Source organism: Squalius cephalus (genome assembly GCF_949319135.1).
Source record: "Squalius cephalus genome assembly, chromosome: 21".
Taxonomy (NCBI): Eukaryota; Metazoa; Chordata; class Actinopteri; order Cypriniformes; family Leuciscidae; genus Squalius; species Squalius cephalus.
The window spans coordinates 16,978,082-17,003,279 of NC_137142.1; the positions used below are offsets into that span (position 1 = coordinate 16,978,082).

The following is a 25,198-nucleotide window of genomic DNA, read 5'->3' on the forward strand; positions in this document are numbered from 1 at the left end:
CCCTCTCCAAACATGCCCCCTCTGCCTTCTACATCTGCTGAGTACACAGTTAACAGCTCGACCCGATGCTCCGCGTCCTGATTCGCCCATCTAACCTGTCACCTCCTAATCTCTGAAATGCAGCATGACACACACGCTAAACATACACTCACTTCATAGGCCATCTGAAAAGCTATCCGGGGGCGCTAAAATGCTCAGTCCAGTTCTGTGAACAATCCCTCTCATTTTCTCCACACACCGATCCCCCCATGTATGGATTTCACGTGGATTACATCACAAATCACTTTATCCCCCAAGAACTCTGTCAAGAAGTCTAGTCTCTTCAGCTCGCCGGCTCTCTTAGGCCACAACCCGGCGCTGATAGGTCGGATCGAACGGATTCTTCTGCGTGTCTTCACTAACTGAGACTAAACCCGGCCGCCAGCCGCAGCTAATGCCCTCGGAAAACCCCTTCAGTCTGTCTGTCTCTCAACCAGAAAGTAGAACCTCTGAGATTCGCACATTCTTTCGCTGTGAAGGAAGGCAAGTGGGAGCTTATCTGGAATGAGGTACTGTTTTCCTTTACACTTCTCCTCACAGGTAACCCGTCGAGGAACACGGAGAGAGAGTTCCAGATCAGTGCTTTCGGGGCCAGTTGTCCCCTGAGCATGTGAATGTATGAAGTGCTGCTTAAGGGAGAACAGCACTAATGTTTCTCTGTCATTAACGGGCTGTCTAAAAGGCCCTCTTGCCATAACCTCAGTTAGAGAGCATCCCCCTCAGGGAGAGTACTGAATGTGTAATACAAAGCAATATCCCACCACGGCTGTATATCAACTTCCACCGTTCGTGAAAAACAAAGTTGCGGCCGGCGGGAATCCGATAGGCGAGCTGTAGCTGCAAGCTCTGGCGCTAGGGTGATGTGCAGGAAAAGCTCATTTTCCATGAATCAAAAAATGATTTCAAAAACATATTTAATGTGCCGCTGTACCTTGTTCTCTGAGTGACACCGCATTAGAGCGAGTGCATTTGATGTTGGCGACAGCACTAGAGGACGGCTGTGGCTAACACCTGTGGATAAATCATAGACTGTGCTGCTTTAACACGCTTTGTTCTGCTCCTCACTCCCTTGTAGCAAACGCTGTTTGTTGTTTGAGCTTTACTTCAGCAGAGATGGCTTTAATGTTGACGCCATCCTGTGAAGGTTAAACAAGGGGCTTTGTGAATGGATTAGCTCCCATTAAGATCAGAGTTCATATATGCTAGATGTTATATGAAGGCAGTGACACAAAATACAGTCTGAATTTGTGAACCTTGTTTAGACATACCCTTTTAAACATTTACAGCTTCCAGCAAACATAAAATATGTTTAAAAAACAAACAAACAAATAAAATATTTTAAATAAATCATTTAAATAAATTTAAATACAATTAAAAATAAATTAAATTTTTTTAAATAAATGTAATAATCTATTTAAATAAATAATTTATTTATTTTAAAAATAAGTGAATACATAAAAAAAAAAATTAAAATACATTTAAAACAAACAAATAATTTATTTAATAAATAAATAAAAGTACTATCAGTATTTTGGCAGAAACTATAGTAAATGTTTGTAAGGGTAGTCCAGGAATATGTATGCTATTTAGAAGGACAACATATGGTAGGTTGTTGTTTGCTAAAGTATCAGTTTACTGAAAAAAAAAAAAAAAGACTTCAAACAAATGACAAACAAATAAACAAACAAATAAATAAATACATAAATAATAATTGTAAATAAATTAATTAATAATATTATCATTAGTGGTAGTAGTATCAGTATTTGGCAGAAACTATTGTAAATGTTTGTTAGTGTAGTCCTGGAATATGTTTGCTATTTAGAAGGACAAAAGTATCAGTTTACTGAAAAAATGACTTCATTCTTTGTGCTGCATATTGAAGAGAGATATCAGCCTGGGGAAATTTCCCAAAATACATCAGTGCTGCCTGCTTTAATATTAAAGAAAGAAAAAAAAAAAAAAAAAACACCATCTCCACCCCTCTGGGCTCTAAGACAAATGGAGAAATTGTGGTGTTAATAGCCTGCTACTCCCCTTCAGTATACAAATTTAATTATCTTTGGTCCGTTTTATTGAGAAGCAAGATTTGTCAGTGCTACAACCAAACAGGCTGAAACGGCAGAACTCGAAAGCTAATGGCTCCTTCAACAGGTTTCCACACCCTGACAGAACAACCCAAAGAAAGAAGAAGGGAATGCTGGAACAGAGATTTTCTCATACCTTTTTTATCAGCATCATCGTCATCTTCTTCCCCTCCTTCCATGGGCTGCGTGTTACCTGTCAAAAATCATCATACCACTCATGAGAACTTTAATCCAAAAAATAGATTTTTCACATATAAAATAATAAAATAAAAATAAATTCATGATTTTACAGTATCAATACGTCTCAGCAATAATAATGAGCAAGCACCACCTATTAACGAATTGCACAACAAATATTACAAAATATAGTTTGTAGTTCTCTTTATAACCTGAAAAAACAAACAAACAAAAAAAAAAAACCTATTAATCTCAGAACTGAAAACGGCACCTGCCAGCTCACCACAACAACAAAAAAAGCATCTAAGGTTACGAGGCACAGATTGCCTATACTGAGCAGCACTGATAAGGGTGAAATGAGCGGAGGAATATCCTGCTATTGTGTTGCAGGCCCTGCTAGAGTGCATACATGAACCAGGTGATTCTGCATCAACAGGGGCTTTTGTGTGCCTCGGCAAAACCCAGCTGATAAAAAATGGGGCCAGTAAAAATGTAGTGTCAGAGAGAGGGAGAGAAACAGATTGATTGATAGAGAGTGGGAGAGAGCTGATACAGGGGGGATAAAGGGAAAAAAAAGGCTCAATTCCTTGTGAGAATGGCAACCATTTGAGCCTTTGAATTGGTTCCAGAGAAAAAGAGAGAGAATCAGAGCCCCGGCTAAGTGAAGCGCTGCTAAAGGCCAGGGCTTGGCTGCCAGTCAGACATTCACTGAATGAAACTGGGGCTAAGCTAGCCGAAACTGCTGGAGCAGGAAAAGCAGTGTGCTCTGAGCTACTGTGTGTGTGTGTGTGTGCAGATGTGATACGTGGCGTGTTGTGAACAAGATAGAATACTGATAGGTGTTGCCATGCCGGGTCATCCCGGTCCAGTGTTTACAATGAGGTACAACAGCGTCCACAAAAGAGGTGATTGGTCTCCCTGGTTTTGTGCAGTAGTAAACACAATCACACAAAGCCACAACCCAAGGACTCACAGCAGTTCTAAGGGCTATTAGAGGCTTGTTGGATTGCTTCAGAATACTGTTTTATAACATGGCTGTAAAAAAGTCAACGCTGAAAAAACGCCTGTTCTGGATTGGATCTGGTTTTGATGGCCGTCTTAACTTACAGATACAGTCATTTGAACAGCTTCTCACATTTGTAGTAAAAATCACAGCATGCAGCCCTGTTTTTTTCTTTTACTTCATGTCGATGAGGCATGAACATGTTCTCCTCCTCTAAGATGCTTCATTTAGCACTCCTTTCACCCTCTGTGTTTTCAATCACCTAACTTTTGTGGAAACGATCAATGCTGGCCTTGTTACCTTGCCAGGAAACTTCAATCTTATAATTCCATGAAGTTTAAGTGACTGTTGGAGATGTTTGACCTGGGTTCAGCCTTCCAGCTCAACAATAAACCTACTGTACTTTGTTAGTTATTTAAACATTATTATATATTATTAGCATAGTATTTATTATAATATTTTGATATGGATTTTATTATTATATTTTCACTTTTCGTTCTAGTCATTTTTATTAAGTAATTTCTAGTAAGTTTTGAATAACTTATTTTTTTTATTCAGCTTTAGTTGAAGTCATTTTTGTTCCTAAATTTAAACTTATTGCATTTCATTTAGTTGATAAAGCAACATTTAGTTTTTTTTTTTTATTTCAATTAACACATTTTTTTTTTTTTTTATATATATAGTTCTAGTTTCTACTGTAATCTGACTGAAACTCTAGTATAGCAATCTCAAGGACTGGTATCATCCGACTTGTACTGGTTTTGTAGTCCAGGCTAAACCTAGAGATAAACCCAGATTAGATAATCACTGTACGATGCTCAGTTGTCTTTTTGACAGTCGCTTAAGCAGGTTTGGGAACATTGTGGGTATGTAAGCTGGATTTAAGGGTCTAGCGCTGGGAATTAGCTTAGCACTGAATCATTTGCAATGCTATACCTGCAGCCATGTATTTAGCTCCTGTAGCAAACACGCATTAGTCACAAAGAAACACCTTTATTTTCTCTCTCTTTCAAGGAGGTCTGCAGATGAAAACCTTGTAATCTTTTATGCTTTTCTGAAAGTCAACAAAGTAGGAAAGGTGATTTGCATCTGAATAGACCCCTGTTAAAAGAAGACATGCAAAACCAATTTGAATTCCATTTGATAATGTTTGATTGTGTCATTGCCAACAAGGTGGCGAGCGAGTCCGATTAGCTTTCAATCTATCTAAATATGGTGCAAAACAATTCAGTCCTGCAAAAGCACAACGCCTGACAACCTTCATCTCAATTAACTCGCCAAGAGACCAAAGGTGTGCATGGGAAAGCCAGCAAAACTATTTCAGAAAATGCAGACTCTTGTTTTCTTGTTTATAGGCAATTGTAGAGCTGCCACTGACAACAAAAGGCTCGATTAATCATGGAGCGAGCATTTCAGATGCCGTGGATTAAACTTCGTTGGGCTCCAGGATATTGGATGTGATAATTTCCCATCTTGTTTGCAAACGTGAACACAGCATTAGGAAACACTGTCACTCACCTTGCTCCATACTGGCATCGTCTTCTTTCTTATGGTCGTCATTATCTGCGAGAGACAGGAAGAGAAAACAGAGGTCAAAAGCTGCGACGGCAAGCCTGATATGATAAAAAAAAGCAGCCTGGAGAGTGTGGACTTCCGTGGGCTCACCGCTATTAGCAGCGTAACGAGAATTTAGCAAAGCACGAATACAATACGTTTATTTACAGAGATGCCCTCTTTGCGAGACCTCAGAACAGAGCTGAACAGGAAACAGGCAGGACAAGCATTGATTTTTACATTAAATCCAAGGTTTCTCTAAGGATTGAAAATATGTGGTTTGTTGAGTCCCCCAGGCAGTTACTTCTAATGAAAGCTGAGCAGAGACAAGGCGAGAGCTCGCAGTCTGTTTGATCTGGATTGATGTATTATTTGAGTTCAGGCTGCTATCAAACGCTCATCTGTGGAAAGACAATCGTGCTGCTTGATATGATCTAAGCAGCAATTAAATTCAGCATTTGGTGGAGAGCCGAGATTGTTTCAGCAGAGGTTGAAGGCTCAATGTCTATAGCAGTGGTTCCTAACTGGTTTTACATGGGACATGACCCATCACAGTAGTAAAAAGTTCTATTCTACAAAACTAGAAAACAAAAACCTCCTTAATACTACCATACTCTGCATAGAATAATACAGAAAAAATGTTAACATGATCATTTTGACAATTCTTCAAATTCTGGGCTAAATAGACTACTGAATATGAGAAATGCACTGGCATTAAGTGCATAAACATGTCAATGATATTTCAGTAAAATTAACAACCGAGCTTAAGTCCTAGCTTGGGCAAATCAAATGGCACAGTTGTGGATGTGGCTTCATGTTGCTCTGTTTGTCTTTTACTTATTCATATAGTTTTCAAGGACGTGACTAGCTTCAACCAAGTGACAAATTAATTAGCAACAAAATACTGCAGACTTTCAGACTTGCATAGCAACAACTAAAAATTATAAATGTTTCTCCTCCCTTTTAAAGGTTGATTTATTTTACTAGAATATACATGACTATATATTTTGCATTGTTTCTTTCCTGTGAGTCTGAACAGAACAGACCTGAGAACAGTTTTTGGGTCACTATTTATCCAACAGCCAACTAGTTTTAAGGTGATTCTCTTTTATGTTTTAGATTTGATATTTTTATTATCCTTTTAAAATTGTATATATTTTAAAAATGCATCTTAAACATCTGCATGCTCTTGTGGTCCATCTAGCTCTTTTCAACGACAATGCGAAAAAAAGACCAGAGACTCACTTTTGACTCCTGACCAATCCATTGAGAACCACTGATCTACATGATCTGAGTGATTTGACCGGACTGTAGGTAAAAATACCTGTATTTCAGCCATCTGTCAGCTAAATATGCAGGGATCAGCATTCCTCCAGTGCTTAGCTCTCGCTCTCTTCTCTCATTGCCTCCTGTAACAGGTCCAACGTTCTCTTTAACTCTGTTTTTCCTTTTTCTTTTCATCTATTCTTTTTTTTGTTTGTTTTTTACACTCCCAGCTTAGAGTTCTTGCCAAAGAAGTCAATATGTCCCCCGGATTTTGACTCTCTCTTTTTCTGCATGAGTCCCCTTTCTGTTCTTATATGATGCCAAATCTACTGGACCTGAAGCCTGCAGCTAAGGCTGTTCCCTGCCTGGTTACAGCTTGTTAGCCATCCCTGACGACTGTTAGCCATTACCACAAACCAAACAGGTTCCAATTCATACACCACTAACTCATAATTAGATCTATTCTCATAGACTCCTTCTAGAAAACTAAATGTTTAAAAGAAACTCTAGCTAAAAGAGAAGTTTTTTTTTCTTTTTTCATAAAGCCACCATAAAATGAAAATTATTTACTTTGTTACTGCATGTTCATGGTCTCACAATTCATCTGTACATGTTTTTCTAAAGTAAAACCAGGTCGTCTATGCAATCTAAAGGGTTACACTTTATTTTGATAGTCCACTTTAGACATTCTAATAACTATAAGTAACCTTAACTCTCATTAGAGGATTAAACTTTAGACTAGATTAGACTAGGTTAGGGTTAGAATAAATTGGCATGTACTTGCAAAGTTACCTGTAGTCAGTAGAATGTCTGTTGGCGGAGAATAGAAATAAAGTGTTAGCAGATATTAACCAGACAGTTTATTAATACAAGAATGATAGTTAGTTGACATATAGTGTATTGAATGTCTAAGTAAGAAAGTGGACTATTGAAATAGTGTTAACACAGATTATTCTTTCTTTAACACAATCTTGCTTTCCAATATAACCAATATGCAAATTCTTTATGTTTTAGCTCCATTCTGGTATATAACACCTCTTACTCACTGAACTCATAATCGATGAAATCAAGTTCACCCTAATTTTTTTTTGTTATTGACAAAAACTCCTTAAATATGTAGAATGGGTTGTGAATGGCAAATCACTGTGACATCAAAAACAGCTTTTTTTTTTTTTTTTTTTTTCATTTCCAGGCCTCATCAGCATGTCATCCTCAGACAGGCACTTGGTCACACACAGGAAAACACATTCACACACTCACACATCCAGCCTCTAGCAAACGCTCCTGCTTTGATAAAACACTCCTGTCATTTGTTCACGAGAAAAAAAAGACTCTCAAATCTCCCTCAGGATGGTGGGGCCATGTTTTTCCCTTTGTTTAACACAGAATAAAAGCAGAACATGCATTTACTGTATATGTGGAAGAGAGGGGAAAAACAGTGACATCATAACATGCTGAGTCATTCTGGACAGAGAGCAAAACCCTTAGGACAACCTTCAACAAGGAATAACTGCCCTTTGTGCATAAATGCTGCCAGTTGATTATGCAGTTTCACTGTGAAAGTGCTGTAAATGTAACGCACTGCTATGCTGGTCTGTGTTATTTTACACATGAATTTATGCTAAATGCAAAAAGCAAGATGTTGTGATTGCTGCATTCAGCCATTGAATTGCAAAGAATTCAAAAAAATATCTTCAAAAAAATTGAGGTATAAAAGCAGAAAGTTTTAATGAAATATGAAAATATATATAGATAGATAAATGGATAGATAGACAGACAGACAGACAGACAGACAGACAGACAGACAGATAGATAGATAGATAGATAGATAGATAGATAGATAGATAGATAGATAGATTTTTTTCTTCTTTTCAAATCAAACAAATGTTGCAGTGATTATGTGAGCTAAAACAATAGATGTCTAAATGATTTGGAAATAAACAAGACACATGTAAGCCAGCTAACCAGAGACTTGAATTCCACTGACCAGATGGACCGCACACACACAAACGTACATCCACTGTCTCTGCTCCTCGAGGAGAGCCAGACATGGGCCCCTGGGGGCCAGAGAGTGTGCTGGTACATGCTGCCTTTCAATCTGCTCATGTCTGAAAGCATTTTAATCAGTTGCAGCGCCTCCCAAACCAATCAATTACTTTAATCAATCAATTAGAGCACTGGGGTGCAACGAAAACCGGCTCACTACCCACCATTTTTTTTCAATTGGATTAAAATTCCAGGCTGAAAATAATAATAATAATAATAATAATAATTGAGAGGATGTAATACTTCATATCCAACACAAAATGATTTTTTTTCTAAAAACAACAACCCTAAAGTCGTTTAAAATGCAACGAGAAACATGTTAAAAATGTTATGATCAAATTTCCACAGAAACTGGAAATATTCAGCCACTGCACTGACATTATATTGCAGTGTGAAAGAAGCTGTGTACTTAATGATTCCATCTCTAGAAAATAACACACAGCTAAATCGCTGCTAGCTCCTCACCACTAGCGTAATGGCTGTATTCCTAGCTGTGTAAAGCCCCTCAACATGTTGGCACTTCAAAAAATTCCCATGGTGTGTTTGATGATATTAATGCACCGTAACACACTCAACGTTTGTTCCCTGGAGACTGAGGACGTTGCGTGCGCAGCCTTCATTTTCAACTCTTCCAGGGGTCCAGGAGGCCCCGTCGACTTGCGGCGGACGACCATCGTCTCACCGCAAACACCCGGCTTTACAAATGATAGGCGTTCTGACACAGTAACACTGGGAGAGGAAAGCCTCCATTAAAGATAGCAGGGGGGAGCAGTCGTTTGAGAACACGCCATAGAAACACCATGTAAATATGGATGTGGCTGGTGGACCAAGAGTGAGTGAGAGCGTGAGAATGAGATAGAGAGAGAGACAGAACTTCATTTCCTGACTGAACGTAACGAGATCTGACAAAACATTTGAATAAAATCACATTTCTTTAAATGACAAAATGTCAATGTCTGTCTCTCTCTCTCTTTATGTCTATGTATTACTTATTTTGCAGTTTTTTAAATTATTTTAGAATATTCTATATCTGCTCCATTGACCCACTTCATTGAAACACAATCATATCCCGTCTTGTCATATAATGAAACACAGAGATAAAGCTCTTTCACACATGTGATTCATCCTCATTCTATGACAAATGTATTCTTCATGGTCCCTTCACTGACTCATAAATGACTGAGTAACAGGACAGCAGGCAGTGATGCGCTTTACTTGCTTACATAAGCGTTGGATATTATTTATTATACAACAGTTCGTTCTGGTTCTCATTTCTGATTGGCTGAGAGCCTTTTCCAGCAATTATGTGAGAATGGCCGACGAGCAAACCACCATAATTTTACAAATACTACTGTTGTTGTGAAACAGAATGGAGAGAATTTTAAGAATTTAGGCGAGCATGTACCTGTAGTTATTTAGACCTCAAATAACTTATATATAAACATAGTGCCTATTTGACAATTTGTTAAGACGTTTTCATAGATGTGAGCTTCAGGCCTCATGTACACGCCGAGAACAGCTTTATCTCGGCCAGTCCTTCGGGAATTGGCTGCTGGCTCTTATGTAGATAGTGTTTAAACATGAGGAATAATTTCAAATGGGCAATCTTTGGTCTATTCCAGGGCAAATCTATTTAGCTAAGGGCAAAGTTAAGTTTTATAACTTTATATTTTTATTTAACTGAAATCCTCTACTATAACTAGGGCTGCTTTTGTACTTTTGACTGAACTGTTTGCTTGTTTATTTTATATTAAGGTTGTAAACAATAAAACACAACTTACAAATGCATTGATTAGTGCTGTCATGGGAAATCCCCTTAAAGGGATAGTTCACCCAGAAATGAAAATTAGCCCATGATTTACTAACCCTGAAGCCATCATACAGATCTGGCCTTTAAAAACGCGCGTTTTCTCCCGCGGCATTCGGCAATTCGTCTCGTAGAGTCTCGCAGAATTCTGCAAGTGCTTTCGGGGGGCGCTACTTACAAATTCCCTCAATGTGTTTCGCTTCACAGAATATCCACCAGGTGGCGCATAAAAAACAACTTTACGTTAGATTTTTTCTTTTACTTCATTACGTCACGATTGTGAGAAAACATCCACAATAAAATATAAATTATAAATAGTAATAGACACAAATATTTACAGTAGGCTACTGTATTATACAGACATTTGAAAATATTTGTAAATGCAAAAGGTTCATTAAGACAAGAAGGGGTATTGGACAACGTTTACGAATTTTTATATGCTTTGTCATTGCTGTGGTTTCCAGGAGATGAGTGCATGCAGAATATTTAACATTGCTTTTATTAAAACAGCAAAGTGACGTTCTTGCCAGTAGCGCATAACTTTTTTGTACAACTATTAAGATGATTGTGCATGCAATGCGCATTTATATAAGTGCAACAGAGAATTTAGTGTGAGCATAATACACGTGACTCTGCCTGTAAAAACCCAGCAGTATTTTTTATATATAAACACAAAATCATCCTAACATAATGCAATTAAATAATGCGACTTACCCAGATTCTTAATTCGTGAAAATATTTCTTGTGTGATTGTTCTTGTGCAGATATTTCTTGTGAGGTAATGTTGCAGCTCAACGCGTAGCATTTATATTTTGGGCGCATCTGATTTGCCATTACATTATTAATAAATATTTTAATTGAACTGTCTTAATGCATTAAGCATAAAGATTTTTCCACGTTAGTCTCAGAATGTCCGGGGTTGGTTTGAGGTCTTGCCGACAGTTTGTAAATCTTCTAAATATTCATATTCACAAATTCCATACAAAGGGTGATCAACAGTTATGACTTCTAAAATAAAATAAAAATGACCAGATAAGAGGTATCTGATTGACAGTTTGACAGATGTTGTTTTAAAAAAATAATTACAACATTATGGGGAAGTGGTATTAAATATTCGGTAACACATAGCCTAATACAATTATTTTAAGTATGCATTTTGTTCAGTTTTGCTTTTACAAAATGTTCCCTGTTTTTTATATAATTAATTTAATCTGAGATGTGCGTTATATCGCTTTTTGATCATTATTTGTGTTGTCGAATTTTGACACAGTTTCATTACTTGTTCATAATAATTTGATTCATAATTATGTCGTTTTTTTCTAAAAGTAAAAGTAAAAAAACTAAAAGTTTTTCTAAAAGCAATATTCTAAAGAGATACAAAGACAGTGTACGTGTACCCACCAGATTTCGCCATGAGTCATTTTGTACCCACCACTTTTAACTTCCGTTGACCGTTTTCAGTGGTTATGAGGAGCAATATGAGAGAAAATTTTTGTAATCATTGTCTGACACAACAAAAAAAAATTATAATATTCATTTTATTTTAATTTTCGTGTTCGCATTTATGAGGGAAAAAACAACGTGTCAGTTTACGGTTATGGACGTGAGCGCTCTAAAAGCGGCAATAAAAGTCTGCTTTAAAACTTTCACAGAGACCTTAAACAGAACAGCTGCCTTTCTTTAAATCGAATTTCGTTTTGTATTAATTATGTCTTAATTTTAATCAATGTTTCGTGAACCAATTGCCTGGATTTAAGAAGTAAATATAGCAGACAATCACGACACCGGCGCCGGCGATATCTCATAAATGAACCGAAACTCAGCGTGTAATGCACATTCACATTTACAGTGTATTTAGACACATTTAGACGCATTCATAATCATTACTTTTACCGGTTCTTTGTGGCAAGCTTTATGCGTGCGGTCGTGCGCTTGAGTGCGGCTATATTATAGTAAATGCTCATTACTTAAAACAAAGCATAAGCCTCTTCCTGGCATGCAATGGAATCTACAATGTCAGTTGGTTATATCAACATATGTCAAATTAAGTTACGCGATATCAACAAATTAAGCTATAAACATTAATTTGAAATAACTTAAAGCGTATGTATAGTATATTTGCTTAAATAGCATTTAAACAAAGGAACTGCAAGGGATTAAAACCCCGCCCACACGCTGGTGAAAACTGGAAAAACCGGTTTTCTTTTGATTCCCTGAGAGGAGATCGATTAGCATTGGGGGTTGAATCGGCAGACCTGGGGGGTGGGTGGTTGTAATTTCTTGACTCTGTGCAATTGGTAGCAGCTAAAACAAGCAGCTAAAACAAAGACTGTGCAATTAATTACATTTTGGAAATAACTTTCTTCATGTCGTTTTATTTATACACTGTAAAACATTTTTTTTTTTTTTTTTTTTGAATTTGTAAATATTAAATATGTTTTACAAACAATTGGTTTACAAACTCTTGGAGGTTTGTGGTTACCATCATTCAGAAGAGTGGTGCTTGTGTTTAGACTTGTGTTTTACGTGATTAAATCAGGAAGATTACATTGGTTTCTGTCCACACGGAGACGCATTTAAGACGATTTAATCAGGAAATGGAGGCACCGGCGCGATATAACTTGCATTGCTCGTGAACTGAGCTCGTCTCATAAATGAACCGAAACTCAGAAATGTATCTAGAAAGCTTGAAATGTCCACTTTTAAACAAAACAATTCAAAACGAAAAGAAACAGACAACTCTCTTTTGTAAGTGTGCATTTCTCTCTATAGGCACGTTCACAATATCTGCGAAGATGACGAGTCAGCATTGTCAACATCTTTGACTGACACATAAAACACTAGTTGATTAGTAAACAATTAAAATGTCTCCTTGCTATATTTGACACATGATTACTTTTGTCAGTTCTTTGTGGCAAGCTTTATGCATCCGTTAACTATCGAATATCGTGACTCATATTTTGTACCAGACCATTTATGGTTGTTCATATTGTTCAACAAAGTTCTTGATAAAAAAAGAAAAGAAAAAAAAGAAGCTACTGTGCCTAATATTATTGTTGTATAGCGCGCAAGGTTTATGCGCATGCTTTAAGTCTTCTCCGTTTTTAGTGTATGTCTGTGGCAGAATTGCAGTGCCTGGTCTGGTATGTATACTAGGCTACATCGTTTTGAGTCGGTTTCAGTGGTTTAGTGTGTACGCAGATATTTCTTGAGACGACGCCATGTTTTTATGTTTTTATGCACTTTTACTCTTTTAGTTTTGTTGCAATTTCACCAAAAGCTTATAATTAGGAAATACACACAACACGCTAAACTTGTATTCTCTATATGTTAAAAATGTTGTAAAAAATACGTATTATTCTTATATAATAAGAATAACAATATGATACATTTATATTGCACTCGAAATGATTTAGATATGGAAAGAGGAATTCTTCTCAACTACCACCAATAAAGTTTTAAAATTCTTCTTTAGAAAATATTATATTTTGATGATTCTGCAAGTTCAGCAGACAGTGAGGTTCGGGTTTGTTCCGATCAGAGCTCGTGAGTGGAGAGCGCATTTCTGAATATTCCGCTCCGCTCGTTCATTCCGCTCAGGGTCCACGGCCTCGCTCAACACAGATGTCCTGTTGCCTGGTTCGAAAATATGTGGAATACGGGCTGCTTTCGACTAAAAGTTTTTTTTTTTTTGTAGTCGACTAGTATACTAGGCTAGTTGTTCATTTAAGTAATTCGTGGACAAATCGCCCCTTTATATTAATTTAATTAGCCTACTTATGGATCATGAGCGTTTACGTAATATAGCCGCACTCAAGCGCACGACCGCACGCATAAAGCTTGCCACAAAGAACCGGTAAAAGTAATGATTATGAATGCGTCTAAATGTGTCTAAATACACTGTAAATGTGAATGTGCATTACACGCTGAGTTTCGGTTCATTTATGAGAAATCGCCCGGCGCCTCCAATGTCGTGATTGTCTGCTATATTTACTTCTTAAATCCAGGCAATTGGTTCACGAAACATTGATTAAAATTAAGATATAATTAATACAAAACGAAATTCAATTTAAAGAAAGGCAGCTGTTCTGTTTGAGGTCTCTGTGAAAGTTTTAAAGCAGACTTTTATTGCCGCTTTTAGAGCGCTCACGTCCATAACCGTAAACTGACACGTTGTTTTTTCCCTCATAAATGCGAACACGAAAATTAAAATAAAATGAATATTATATATTTTTTTGTTGTGTCAGACAATGATTACAAAATTTTTCTCTCATATTGCTCCTCATAACCACTGAAAACGGTCAACGGAAGTTAAAAGTGGTGGGTACAAAATGACTCATGACGAAATCTGGTGGGTACACGTACAATGTCTTTGTATCTCTTTAGAATATTGCTTTTAGAAAAAACTTTGTTTTTTTTACTTTTAGAAAAAAATGACATAATTATGAATCAAATTATTATGAACAAATAATGAAACTGTGTCAAAATTCGACAACACAAAGAATGATCAAAAAGCGATATAACGCACATCTCAGGTTAAATTAATTAAGCTCCTCATAACCACTGAAAACGGTAAAAAAAAAAATCGAACCAAAAGTCAAATTAATATGGACTGAAGTTAAAAGTGGTGGGTACAAAATGACTCATGACGAAATCTGGTGGGTGCGTACCCACCGTCCCCACCGAAATCGACGCCTATAAGGGAAACATGATAGTATAAAAAGTACTGTGTGTAATGCAGAAAAGCGCATTACAACCATGTTAAAACTATTTAAAACGTTAAGATGCAAAAATGAACTAAATGTAAAATTAGATAATGATATTGCGCAAATGATCTCGGTCTCTTTAAAGGTCTTCGCAAATTATTGTGTTATAAGACTCAGTTATCATAGCCTACATCACGTCTCTTCTACTGTAAGTACACAGGAAAAAAAAAATAAGACAAATGATGCGCGTTTGAGTCGGATTTTTATGAAGAATATGTGACTGTTTATGTAACTGGCAAAAGAAAACATTGTATTCGTCATACTTCGTCAACTCAGTATGGCCACATGAAACACTACTGCCATCTACAGGTTTTAGTATTTCCTGCGTCCAACACCTAATCCCCCTTCTGCACGATCCCGCAGAATTTCGGAAGTGCTTGTGGCATTCTTTTCTCTGAGACGCGCATTTTTAAAGGCCACATCTGTAGGTGTATATGACATTCTTCTTTCAGACGAATACAATCAGAGCTCTTCCAAGCTTTATAATGGGAGTCAATGGGTATATTTTTTTGGAAGTCCATCAAGCGCATCCATCCATAATTAAAGTGCTCGAAACGGCTCTGGCGGGTTAATAAAGGTCTTCTGAAGTGAAGCGATGCGTTTGTGTATCGAATATTTATATCCATATTTAAAACTTTATCGACAAAAATAACTAGCTTCTGGCAGACGGCCGTACACAAGTCGACTTACGCCAAATTTTTTTTTTTTTTTCCAAAAGAGTAACACTTGACGATGTACGTCTATGACGTAAGATGTAAGAGTAGCGTTTGACGCCCTCTCACGGTTCAAACAAACATGGCTGGGCAACCGCGTTCGTCATTACGTTGTGCGTCAAGTTCAAGGGTTACTCTTTTGGCGACTTGTGTACGGCCGTCTGTTGGAAGCCAGTTATTTTAGTCGATACATTTTTAAATATGGATATTTTTCTTACATGAACACATCGCTTCACTTCAGAAGACCTTTATTAACCCGCCAGAGCCGTTTCGAGCACTTTATCATGGATGGATGCGCTTTGATGGACTTCCAAAAAAATATACCGATTGACTCCCATTATAAAGCTTGGAAGAGCCAGGAAGAGACATTTTTTAATATAACTCCGATTGTAATTGTCTGAAAGAAGAATGTCATATACACCTAAGATGGCTTCAGGGTGAGTAAATCATGGGCTAATTTTCAATTTTGGGTGAACTATCCCTTTAACTGTTAAAAGGACAAAGATATTACCTCAGCGGACACTTAAACTGATTTTGTGATTATGAATATAAGATTGGCCTGAAGAATATCAGCTAGATTCAGGTAATGCACTCGCTTAGTTGATCTCTCTCTCTCTCTCTCTACTCTACATAATACAATGAGCTTCAATGAAGCACCTCAGTGTTCCTTGTTCATTGCTAGTTCTAAAGTGACGTTTTAGAATTAGTAACAGAGGCTTGGGCTCAACTGTTAAAGTGTAAACTTGAGATTTGAATCCTTGGCAGAACCAAGTAGTTCTGCACAAAAGAGGGGTTTTAAAGACACTCCATTGCTGTTTCTTATTTATTTACTCACTTGTGTCTTTGAACTGTTGTAAAAAACACAATATCACACTTGTAATCATGCGATATGGCTCTATATCATCAAGGCTGAGATTGCCTACGACTGAATCACAGCCTTGCTTATGTAGAGCGATATTACACGGGTATGAGTGTGATATTTCTTATGAATCATCTCACAGGCCTGAACCCACCAATTCCAACATAATGGACCTCAGACTGCTCTTTTGGGCGGTGAGGCACTTTAGGGAGGAGAACAGGGGGATGCTAAGGATGGGATCGCAGCTAAGCGGAGTTGACAAGGTGACTGCGATGTCTCAGAAACTGACAGGACTTCAAAGACATTTCTCTTTTGAGAAAAGGAGAAAAGTCTGTTTTGGAGGAGTGTGTCTGCGGTGGGAGGAGTGTTAGAGGAGTGCAACTTGCATTGGGGATGCGAGTGTGTATGAGGAACCCACCACAAATATGCACAGAAGAGTAAAGGACACAAGCATTTTATTTACAAGACTGACCCCTTAAATAGCTTCAGTGCACTTAGCTTTTATAGCTAACTGCTTTTTAAAAATGTAGTGAAGCTATTAGTTAAACTACTTTAAATGAGTTGCTTGGAAAGCTACATTTTTAAAGTAACTTCCCCAACAAAACTTGTACTAAACATTTAGACCAAAACTAACTGAAGAATTGCATTATATTTTACAATTGATGGGACAAGATACAGAATACAAAAGAATCTGAGGAGGTCAGACTACAGGAAAGAGGAATTGGAGTTCAGTAATGTCAAGAATGATGAAATTTCATTCAAGTTGATATGTCTAAGACTGTAAAGATAAAGACAAAGACAGAGCCTAATGTCATCAGAAAGAAGCAGTGTGATTGGATGACAGATGTGAGTGATAACCCCAACACACAAACTGAGCATAGTAACAGAAAGGAAAATTAATGTAGGAATGTACAGAAAAGAACATTCAGAGACATCAACAGATGTAGTGCAGGCAGCTTCGACATGTCTCATTCCCCAACATACTCTCACATTCATCTCTTTGTCCGATCATGACTTTAAATAGAATACAAAACAATAAACACAAGTGTGCTAAAGAAATAAGGAGGTTTCAGAAAACCTTCCAGCCTTAAGTATGATTAGCAGTGATTCTTGTCTAAGCATATTAAAGGCACAGTTTGTAAATTTCGCTGATAGAGATCGCTTATTGAAAACAGTAACAAATGCGTATCTTGATGACAGGCAGAAATCATGTTCATGGGTGAGCTAATGTATTAAAGTTTTATTAACTTTACTGTGGTATGAAGCAGGGCGAGGCTGAAAGCTGTGGGAGCGGAACGAGGCCGGTGGAGTGAATGCTAGAGAGAGACACCTGTGCAACACACCAGTTTTGAGTCCCATGTGTCCCTTCTTATCTGAACTTGAACTTTGTTACAGTTACAGTACAGTTATTCTAATGAAATACCTACAAATGATGAATTACTCCTCGTATAGGTCACTTTATTTGACAAATTAAAATTGTGGGGTAACGCAGCACTGTTTTAATTGGTCAAAACAATCATACTAAAAATACATTTGAGAGTGTTGAAAGTTATATTAACGTTATTTGTTGCACATTGCAGTAATCTAAATCGATATTAGAATATCATATTAATAAAAGCAGGATGACTTGTGTTGCTAAATGGCATGCAATTAATTTTAAAATATATTGTATGGTGGATTTTTATTTATTTATTACTGTAACTACAAATAAAGCTCTTTCTGATGCCATGTTAGCCACTTGACAAAATAGTGTTATTTAAATGATACAAACATGTTACTCGTGGTAAATCAAGAAAACAAGAGATTCAAACAATATGACTAGCCATGTTGAGCTATATAACAATGATTAATTTTCTGTCGATAGAGGTATCCAAACAGTTGCTCACCTGTCTAATAAAAACACATAATATATTACTAATAGGGAGACACCCCAGGTGAATAGGAACAAAAAAATAACTAATAGATATCAGCATGAAACTTCCCCAGTTGATTACTGACATTAGGGCAAACATCTTTTGTATTACAAGTTTTTAGAATATTTATGTTTAAATATGCAAATTATGTAGCATCTCATTAAATATGCTCTATTTTGCATATATTTCCAGAAGAGAAATCTGAACATTGGATAAAGCCAGATTCAAAATTCTTGTTTCATTTTGTTGACATTTTAGAGTCAAAGGTTTTTCCTCAGGGGGTTTTGGATATCTCTTTTTATCACTCCATTAATCAGAAAAAACTGTCAACAGCCATAAAAAATCCATTTTCGCCCTGTTTTTAGGTATAAAATGTTGTATAAATCAGAATCTGAATGATATATGAACAAACCCCTCGGTAAAAACCTTATGAATATAGATAGGAATACAACTGGAAAGTTTGGTGTATGTAAGCACTGCTGAAGTGGAGATTTCTGGCTCAGAGTATGAGAAAAAACCCATTTTGAGAAAATGGCCTTGTGTATTTTGGACTTTTTTTCACCACAAGTCTGAAAGAAGACATGTTATTGAAGACAAATAGCCCAAAATCTCAAAATTGACCAGTGAAAAAAAACAAAAACAATGTTTTTGCCTGCCGTGTATCCCCTTTAAAGTGTCTTTGGTGTTTCCATGGTTTCTGTGGAAGTAAAATAGGAAATCAAGGCTAACACGGATATGACGTCCCTGACAGGCAATATTTAGACTGGAAACATTTGGGATGGTACACAAGTTAACAAAATATACACTCACCTAAAGGATTATTAGGAACACCATACTAATACTGTGTTTGACCCCCTTTTGCCTTCAGAACTGCCTTAATTCTACAGTACGTGGCATTGATTCAACAAGGTGCTGAAAGCATTCTTTAGAAATGTTGGCCCATATTGATAGGATAGCATCTTGCAGTTGATGGAGATTTGTGGGATGCACATCCAGGGCACGAAGCTCCCGTTCCACCACATCCCAAAGATGCTCTATTGGGTTGAGATCTGGTGACTGTGGGGGCCATTTTAGTACAGTGAACTCATTGTCATGTTCAAGAAACCAATTTGAAATGATTCGAGCTTTGTGACATGGTGCATTATCCTGCTGGAAGTAGCCATCAGAGGATGGGTACATGGTGGTCATAAAGGGATGGACATGGTCAGAAACAATGCTCAGGTAGGCCGTGGCATTTAAACGATGCCCAATTGGCACTAAGGGGCCTAAAGTGTGCCAAGAAAACATCCCCCACACCATTACACCACCACCACCAGCCTGCACAGTGGTAACAAGGCATGATGGATCCATGTTCTCATTCTCTTTACGCCAAATTCTGACTCTACCATCTGAATGTCTCAACAGAAATCGAGACTCATCAGACCAGGCAACATTTTTCCAGTCTTCAACTGTCCAATTTTGGTGAGCTCGTGCAAATTGTAGCCTCTTTTTCCTATTTGTAGTGGAGATGAGTGGTACCCGGTGGGGTCTTCTGCTGTTGTAGCCCATCCGCCTCAAGGTTGTGCGTGTTGTGGCTTCACAAATGCTTTGCTGCATACCTCGGTTGTAACGAGTGGTTATTTCAGTCAAAGTTGCTCTTCTATCAGCTTGAATCAGTCGGCCCATTCTCCTCTGACCTCTAGCATCAACAAGGCATTTTCGCCCACAGGACTGCTGCATACTGGATGTTTTTCCCTTTTCACACCATTCTTTGTAAACCCTAGAAATGGTTGTGCGTGAAAATCCTAGTAACTGAGCAGATTGTGAAATACTCAGACCGGCCCGTCTGGCACCAACAACCATGCCATGCTCAAAATAGCTTAAATCACCTTTCTTTCCCATTCTGACATTCAGTTTGGAGTTCAGGAGATTGTCTTGACCAGGACCACACCCCTAAATGCATTGAAGCAACTGCCATGTGATTGGTTGATTAGATAATTGCATTAATGAGAAATTGTATAAAATTGTTCTATTGGCTTATGGATATTTTAATAAATAAAATCTTACTTATTATGCCTTTAAGATCTCTGGATAAGCAGAAACTAATAAACAATAAGGCTTTTCGGGTATGACTATTTATTTTGCTTAACACACACAAAAAAAGATATTTTGAAGAACATTTTAGCAGTTTTTGTCCATAGTCAAAACAACATTGGACTCCATTGACTTTCATTGTATGGAAAAAACAAACTGACAAAATTATTATTATTTTTTAATTATCTTCTTTTGTGTTAAACTGAAATACCATTGTGGTTTGGAATGAAGGTGAGTAAATTATGATAATTTTCATTTTTGAGTGAACTATTCCTTTAACTACTGCCTACTCTTAACCTTTCAGAATCTTTCAGAATAAAATTTCTTGCATATTAACCTACTGTATAAACCAAACATATAAAAGAAAACTATAAAATAACGGCATAAAAATAAGACTTTAAAATACTTGAACTGCACATTGCAGTTTCCAAAATCTGTTATTTGCAATCACCTGGAAAAATGTTCTCATTTTTGCAGCTGCTTTTTTGGGGGTGAAAATGACAGCTGGTTGGGAGGCATACACTGATGAGACAATTTTCCATATGCAAATGCCCTGTTTGCATGTCCCGACACTGTTCCTTTCTATTTGCCAGTTGTCACACACTTGTAAGGCTAAGAAAGAGATTAAAAGAACACACGAATCCTAACAGGTACACACAAACAAAAGTATTAAGAAGAATACTTGGCAAAACTGTTTCACAAACTGACAGTACAAAATAACTTCTCTTTTGTTAAGCAACCAGAACAAAGACGATTTTTCTTTCCAGTTGTATAGACGCAAAAGTAGACGGGGGCTTGTATGAATACATGAGTAAGTGAGTGGGTGAGATAGAGAGAGGGAGTAAATGTATGCGGCGTGCCAGAGAGTAGCCACAGCACGAGATGCGAGTGCAGCTTTAAAGCTCAGTTAAAACGAGCACGTCTCTTCCGCAGCTCTTGGCACGCTGGTTCCCATGGTGATGATGATGATGATGAGGTGTTGGGATCGAGCTGTCAGGCCCTTGTTATTTTCGCACATTTTACAACTGCCGCTATCAGGGACACCAGCAGAGCTAATTCAGTCCTATTGTCTCTCTCTCTCCATCTAAAAAGCATTTCAAACATCACTCCTCAACGATTCGCCCCGATATACCATCCTCATGATAATTTCGCTCTTCTGGAATGTTCTCTCCGTACACGCTCCTCCTGCGTCAATCAATATCTAATATGCAGTCAGAGAAACATGCTAATGATGTAGCTAAGAAAACACAAATGATGCTGCTTGTTGAACAGTGAGAAAGACGAGTTTACTTCAATACAGATAATAACTCCATATGCCACTCATAACGATTCTCATATTAAACACAGATACTGTCTCGGAACAAGCAATTTAAATGATGTATAAAATACAGATTAAGAGAAACAACTACTTTGATTACATTAAACTACAATTTCTATGGCGGATTAGAGAGTTTGATGGCAAAACAAACAAACAAATAAAGAACAATATTGAAATAAATTCCAGACTTTTTTGTAACGGTTTGCCATTACAGCAGGTGACCCTTTCTCTGCATCGCTGACCTCTGACCCTGTCAGACCACTCTCTCTGTTTATTAATCAGCGCGTGTCTTCCTCTTCGAGCCAAATTTTAATAATAAAACCATTTGTGTGACTTTGAAACCATTAACCTGACCTCTCAAACTCTTTAAAAGCCCAGACTTTGAATTACTCTTTACATTGTAACATTACTATTGAGATTCATTTTAAAGAGGTAATTTAATGTAAAACAATATGTGAAATTTAAAACAGTATGTAGACACATTTTGAAAAATGTTTTAGAGCACTGATTCACAAGGAAAAGCTTCCAAGTAAGAAACCAATCTTTCGGAAATGGTTGTGATGTCAAAATTAACATAAAACTACCTAGGGCTCCATAATTAATCAAAATTACGATAAGCAATTCACAAAGACTACGATTTAATTAAATATATGCATATGCATATATGCAAAACATAAGCATGTTTCAGTTTTCAGCTTGTGTTTTTTCAGCATCCCGTAGTGGCTTAGTTTGTAGTAAATACTGTTTCTCACTAACTTATCTCTGCATGTGCTGTGAGTTTGAGTTGCTTACAACATGCATTTAGGAATGTTTATTATGTTTATTACTAAGACTACGTCTGCATTAATCCGGATTTCTCCGTCCACACTAGCGTTTTCGAACGTTTTCCAAAAGTTTCTCATCCACACTGAAATGTTGGAAAATGCTAAATTCGCCTTACTGCGCATGCGTAAAACCTCATAAAAGCTCGCTGAGACGATATAGACGGAACAAGACATAATAAAGTTATCACGCATTTCTTCTGGCAAGATCATTTTATTTAGCAAAAGTATTTCACCATTCACCGATGCATCCAGGTCGCTCTCATTATATGTTTGGTCTAAAATGCAATTGCCCTCATGTTTTGCCGCAGGACAGCACTCGCGAGTACATTTTCTGTCATCTTTGCAGGACTGTGATATGATTTGTTTTCGTTAATAAAAACATTGTCTCAGTGTGAGCGGAAGGCCAAACCGGAGAGAAAAGACATAATAGTGTGGACAAGGCCTAACTCTATTTTATTTGACAGTGAAATATTACATTAGTAATAATTCTCATTTTGTAATAATAATAATAAAAAAATTTGCAATCGCAATTTTTATAAGACAAATCACAAATTTCCCCCCAAATTGTGCAGCCCTTTGACTGCCCATGTTAAAATACTAATTTAATATTCAGGCCATGTGGACATAAATTATATTTTTGGGGGTAAGAAATCTTGATTAACATTATAAAGAAGACTCACATGAACATCACATTCCCCACTGACCTTTCAAAGCAAGGCCAATAAAAACTTTACATGATGCTTCACAAGACTCATTCCCTATTTCCTGCACACACACTTTCAGCTTTCTTGCTACCCAGTAACCTAAAAAAAAAAAAAAAACGCCTGTTTGATGTCTTTTCATGGCACAAAGCCATGATGCAAGTCATGTCTTTCACATGACTTGCATCATAGCTTTGTGCCATGAAAAGACATCAAACAGGTGTTTTTAAGTGGCTAAAAAGCCTTAAGTGGGGAAAACCCCTCATAAACTAAAAATTTATAAAATATGGTCTTTAAAAATTTATGATAAAGCATTTAGGACCAAAAGTAGTTTATATCAGTGCTGGATTAAGACTTCAGTGAGGTCCAAATCACAAATAAATAGCAAGCGATAGAACAAGAGAGCAAGCTCATCCTGATTGGTTGTAAACTAAAAGAGTAGCGCCTCCGTCATCTCATTTCTAAACACTAATAAAAGGAGACGTGCCTGGGAAACAGGGACCTGGCTTATATAATTACAAATTCTCAGGTGAATTCTATCTTTCAGCAAGACCTGGAATAGGGAAAGTGTGTGTGTGTGTGTGACAGGAACATGACAGAAACAAAACATTCAGCAAGTGGGGAAAAAGTGAGTCTTGACACTTATTATTCCACCCGGTCCACGACTCCTAGTGTGTGTGTACGAGGGGAGGTAATGGTGGATTATATTATTCTCCCGGTGCATTCAGGATTCCTCTGTTTGTTTGTGTGTGTGTGTGTGTGTGTGCGTGTCCATACAAACGATGAACCTCCAGGCAGCGGCTCATTTGGAAACCTCCAGGGTTTCTTGTCATGGAAGTGCAGCGAGCTTCAGGCAGAGCGAGACAGCAGGACACTTGGGAAGGTCCAAAAGGGCTCCGGTGCGGCCTGCACTCACATTATATGTTTGTTTAGCGCTCAGGGAGACTGAAAAGAGGCTTCCTGAGAGAGACTTGGCCTTTAAAGAGAGAGAAACGCTACATGGGCGCACAATAGACAAGTTCCCATGGAACTACTGCAGCTAGTGTCTCATAAGGAGGGAGAGGGAGTAAAAAAAATGGCAAGAGAGGCAAAGTGAGGGATAGGGTGAAAGTGAAACATTTTGAAATATTGACATTGACAGAAGGCCAAAGTGCAAGTAAAAGAAAGTGAAAAACGAGGAACCGACTTCTGAAGTCCCATCACACGACAGCTCATCTTTACATAAAGCAACGCCAGCACCAGAAACCACACGATCCAACCCGAAACAGGCGAGCAAAAGTGTGAGGTTGAATGTCACCGAAGAGGTGCCATCCTGCGTGACTCTGACATCTGGGGTTCGCTGTTGAGGCTCAGGATCGCTGAGGGTGTTGACAGAAGCAAAGCCTCTGCTCTACATATGGACCTCCGGGCTTCAACGTTTGCGCTTCAGAGACAAGCAATCGGGACTGTGAAATACAAGCAGCCGAGGCACTCTACACCTGTTAAACTCATACACTAGAGTATTTCATGGGATTCTCAGACAGCAGGGTGAAGCGAGATGGTCTAGCGGCCTAAGAGCTTAGTTACAAATTGAGTTTGTGGAAACACCAAAAATCACTCAAAGGCGTCTGGTTACAAACTGAGAAGCGAATGCAATAAGCCGTGAGATGCAGACAGCGAAAACATGTTCCAATGCTTTTCCTATTACTCTCCCTTCCTCTCAGTGTGCATATTGTGGGTCTTTTATATATGTAATATTTTCTGTATTCTTTAAACATGATGTCTGTGTTTCTCTTTCTTTCAATTTTAAAATGCTTTCTCTTACCCCTGCTTATTGTGCTATACTGTAAGTAAGCCATTTGTAGGCTGATTTCCCCTGGCTGCTTTAACATTACTCTGTTTGTTTGAGTAATTGAGTCAACCAACGGTGAGACTGGAAAACCTGTTTGAAAATTATTTAAGCAAGAAATTATGCCATCATTTACTTATCCTTATGTCACTCCAAAATTGTATGACTTTCTTTCTTTTTTTTTTTCAGTGTAAAACAAGAGATTCTTAGGACTTTGCTGGTCTTTC

General features: G+C 37.6%; 1 protein-coding gene across 1 annotated transcript in view; it reads right to left on the minus strand.

The window, feature by feature from the left end:
- Positions 1-25,198, minus strand: part of macrod2 (mono-ADP ribosylhydrolase 2) — a 569,941-nt gene that overhangs the window by 37,347 nt on the left and 507,396 nt on the right. The window contains exons 10-11 of the mRNA XM_079856275.1: positions 4,822-4,866; positions 2,260-2,316 (exon numbers count right to left, since the gene is read on the minus strand). Coding sequence (XP_079712401.1) covers positions 2,260-2,316; positions 4,822-4,866 — 102 coding nt within the window. The remainder of the gene's footprint in view (positions 1-2,259; positions 2,317-4,821; positions 4,867-25,198) is intronic.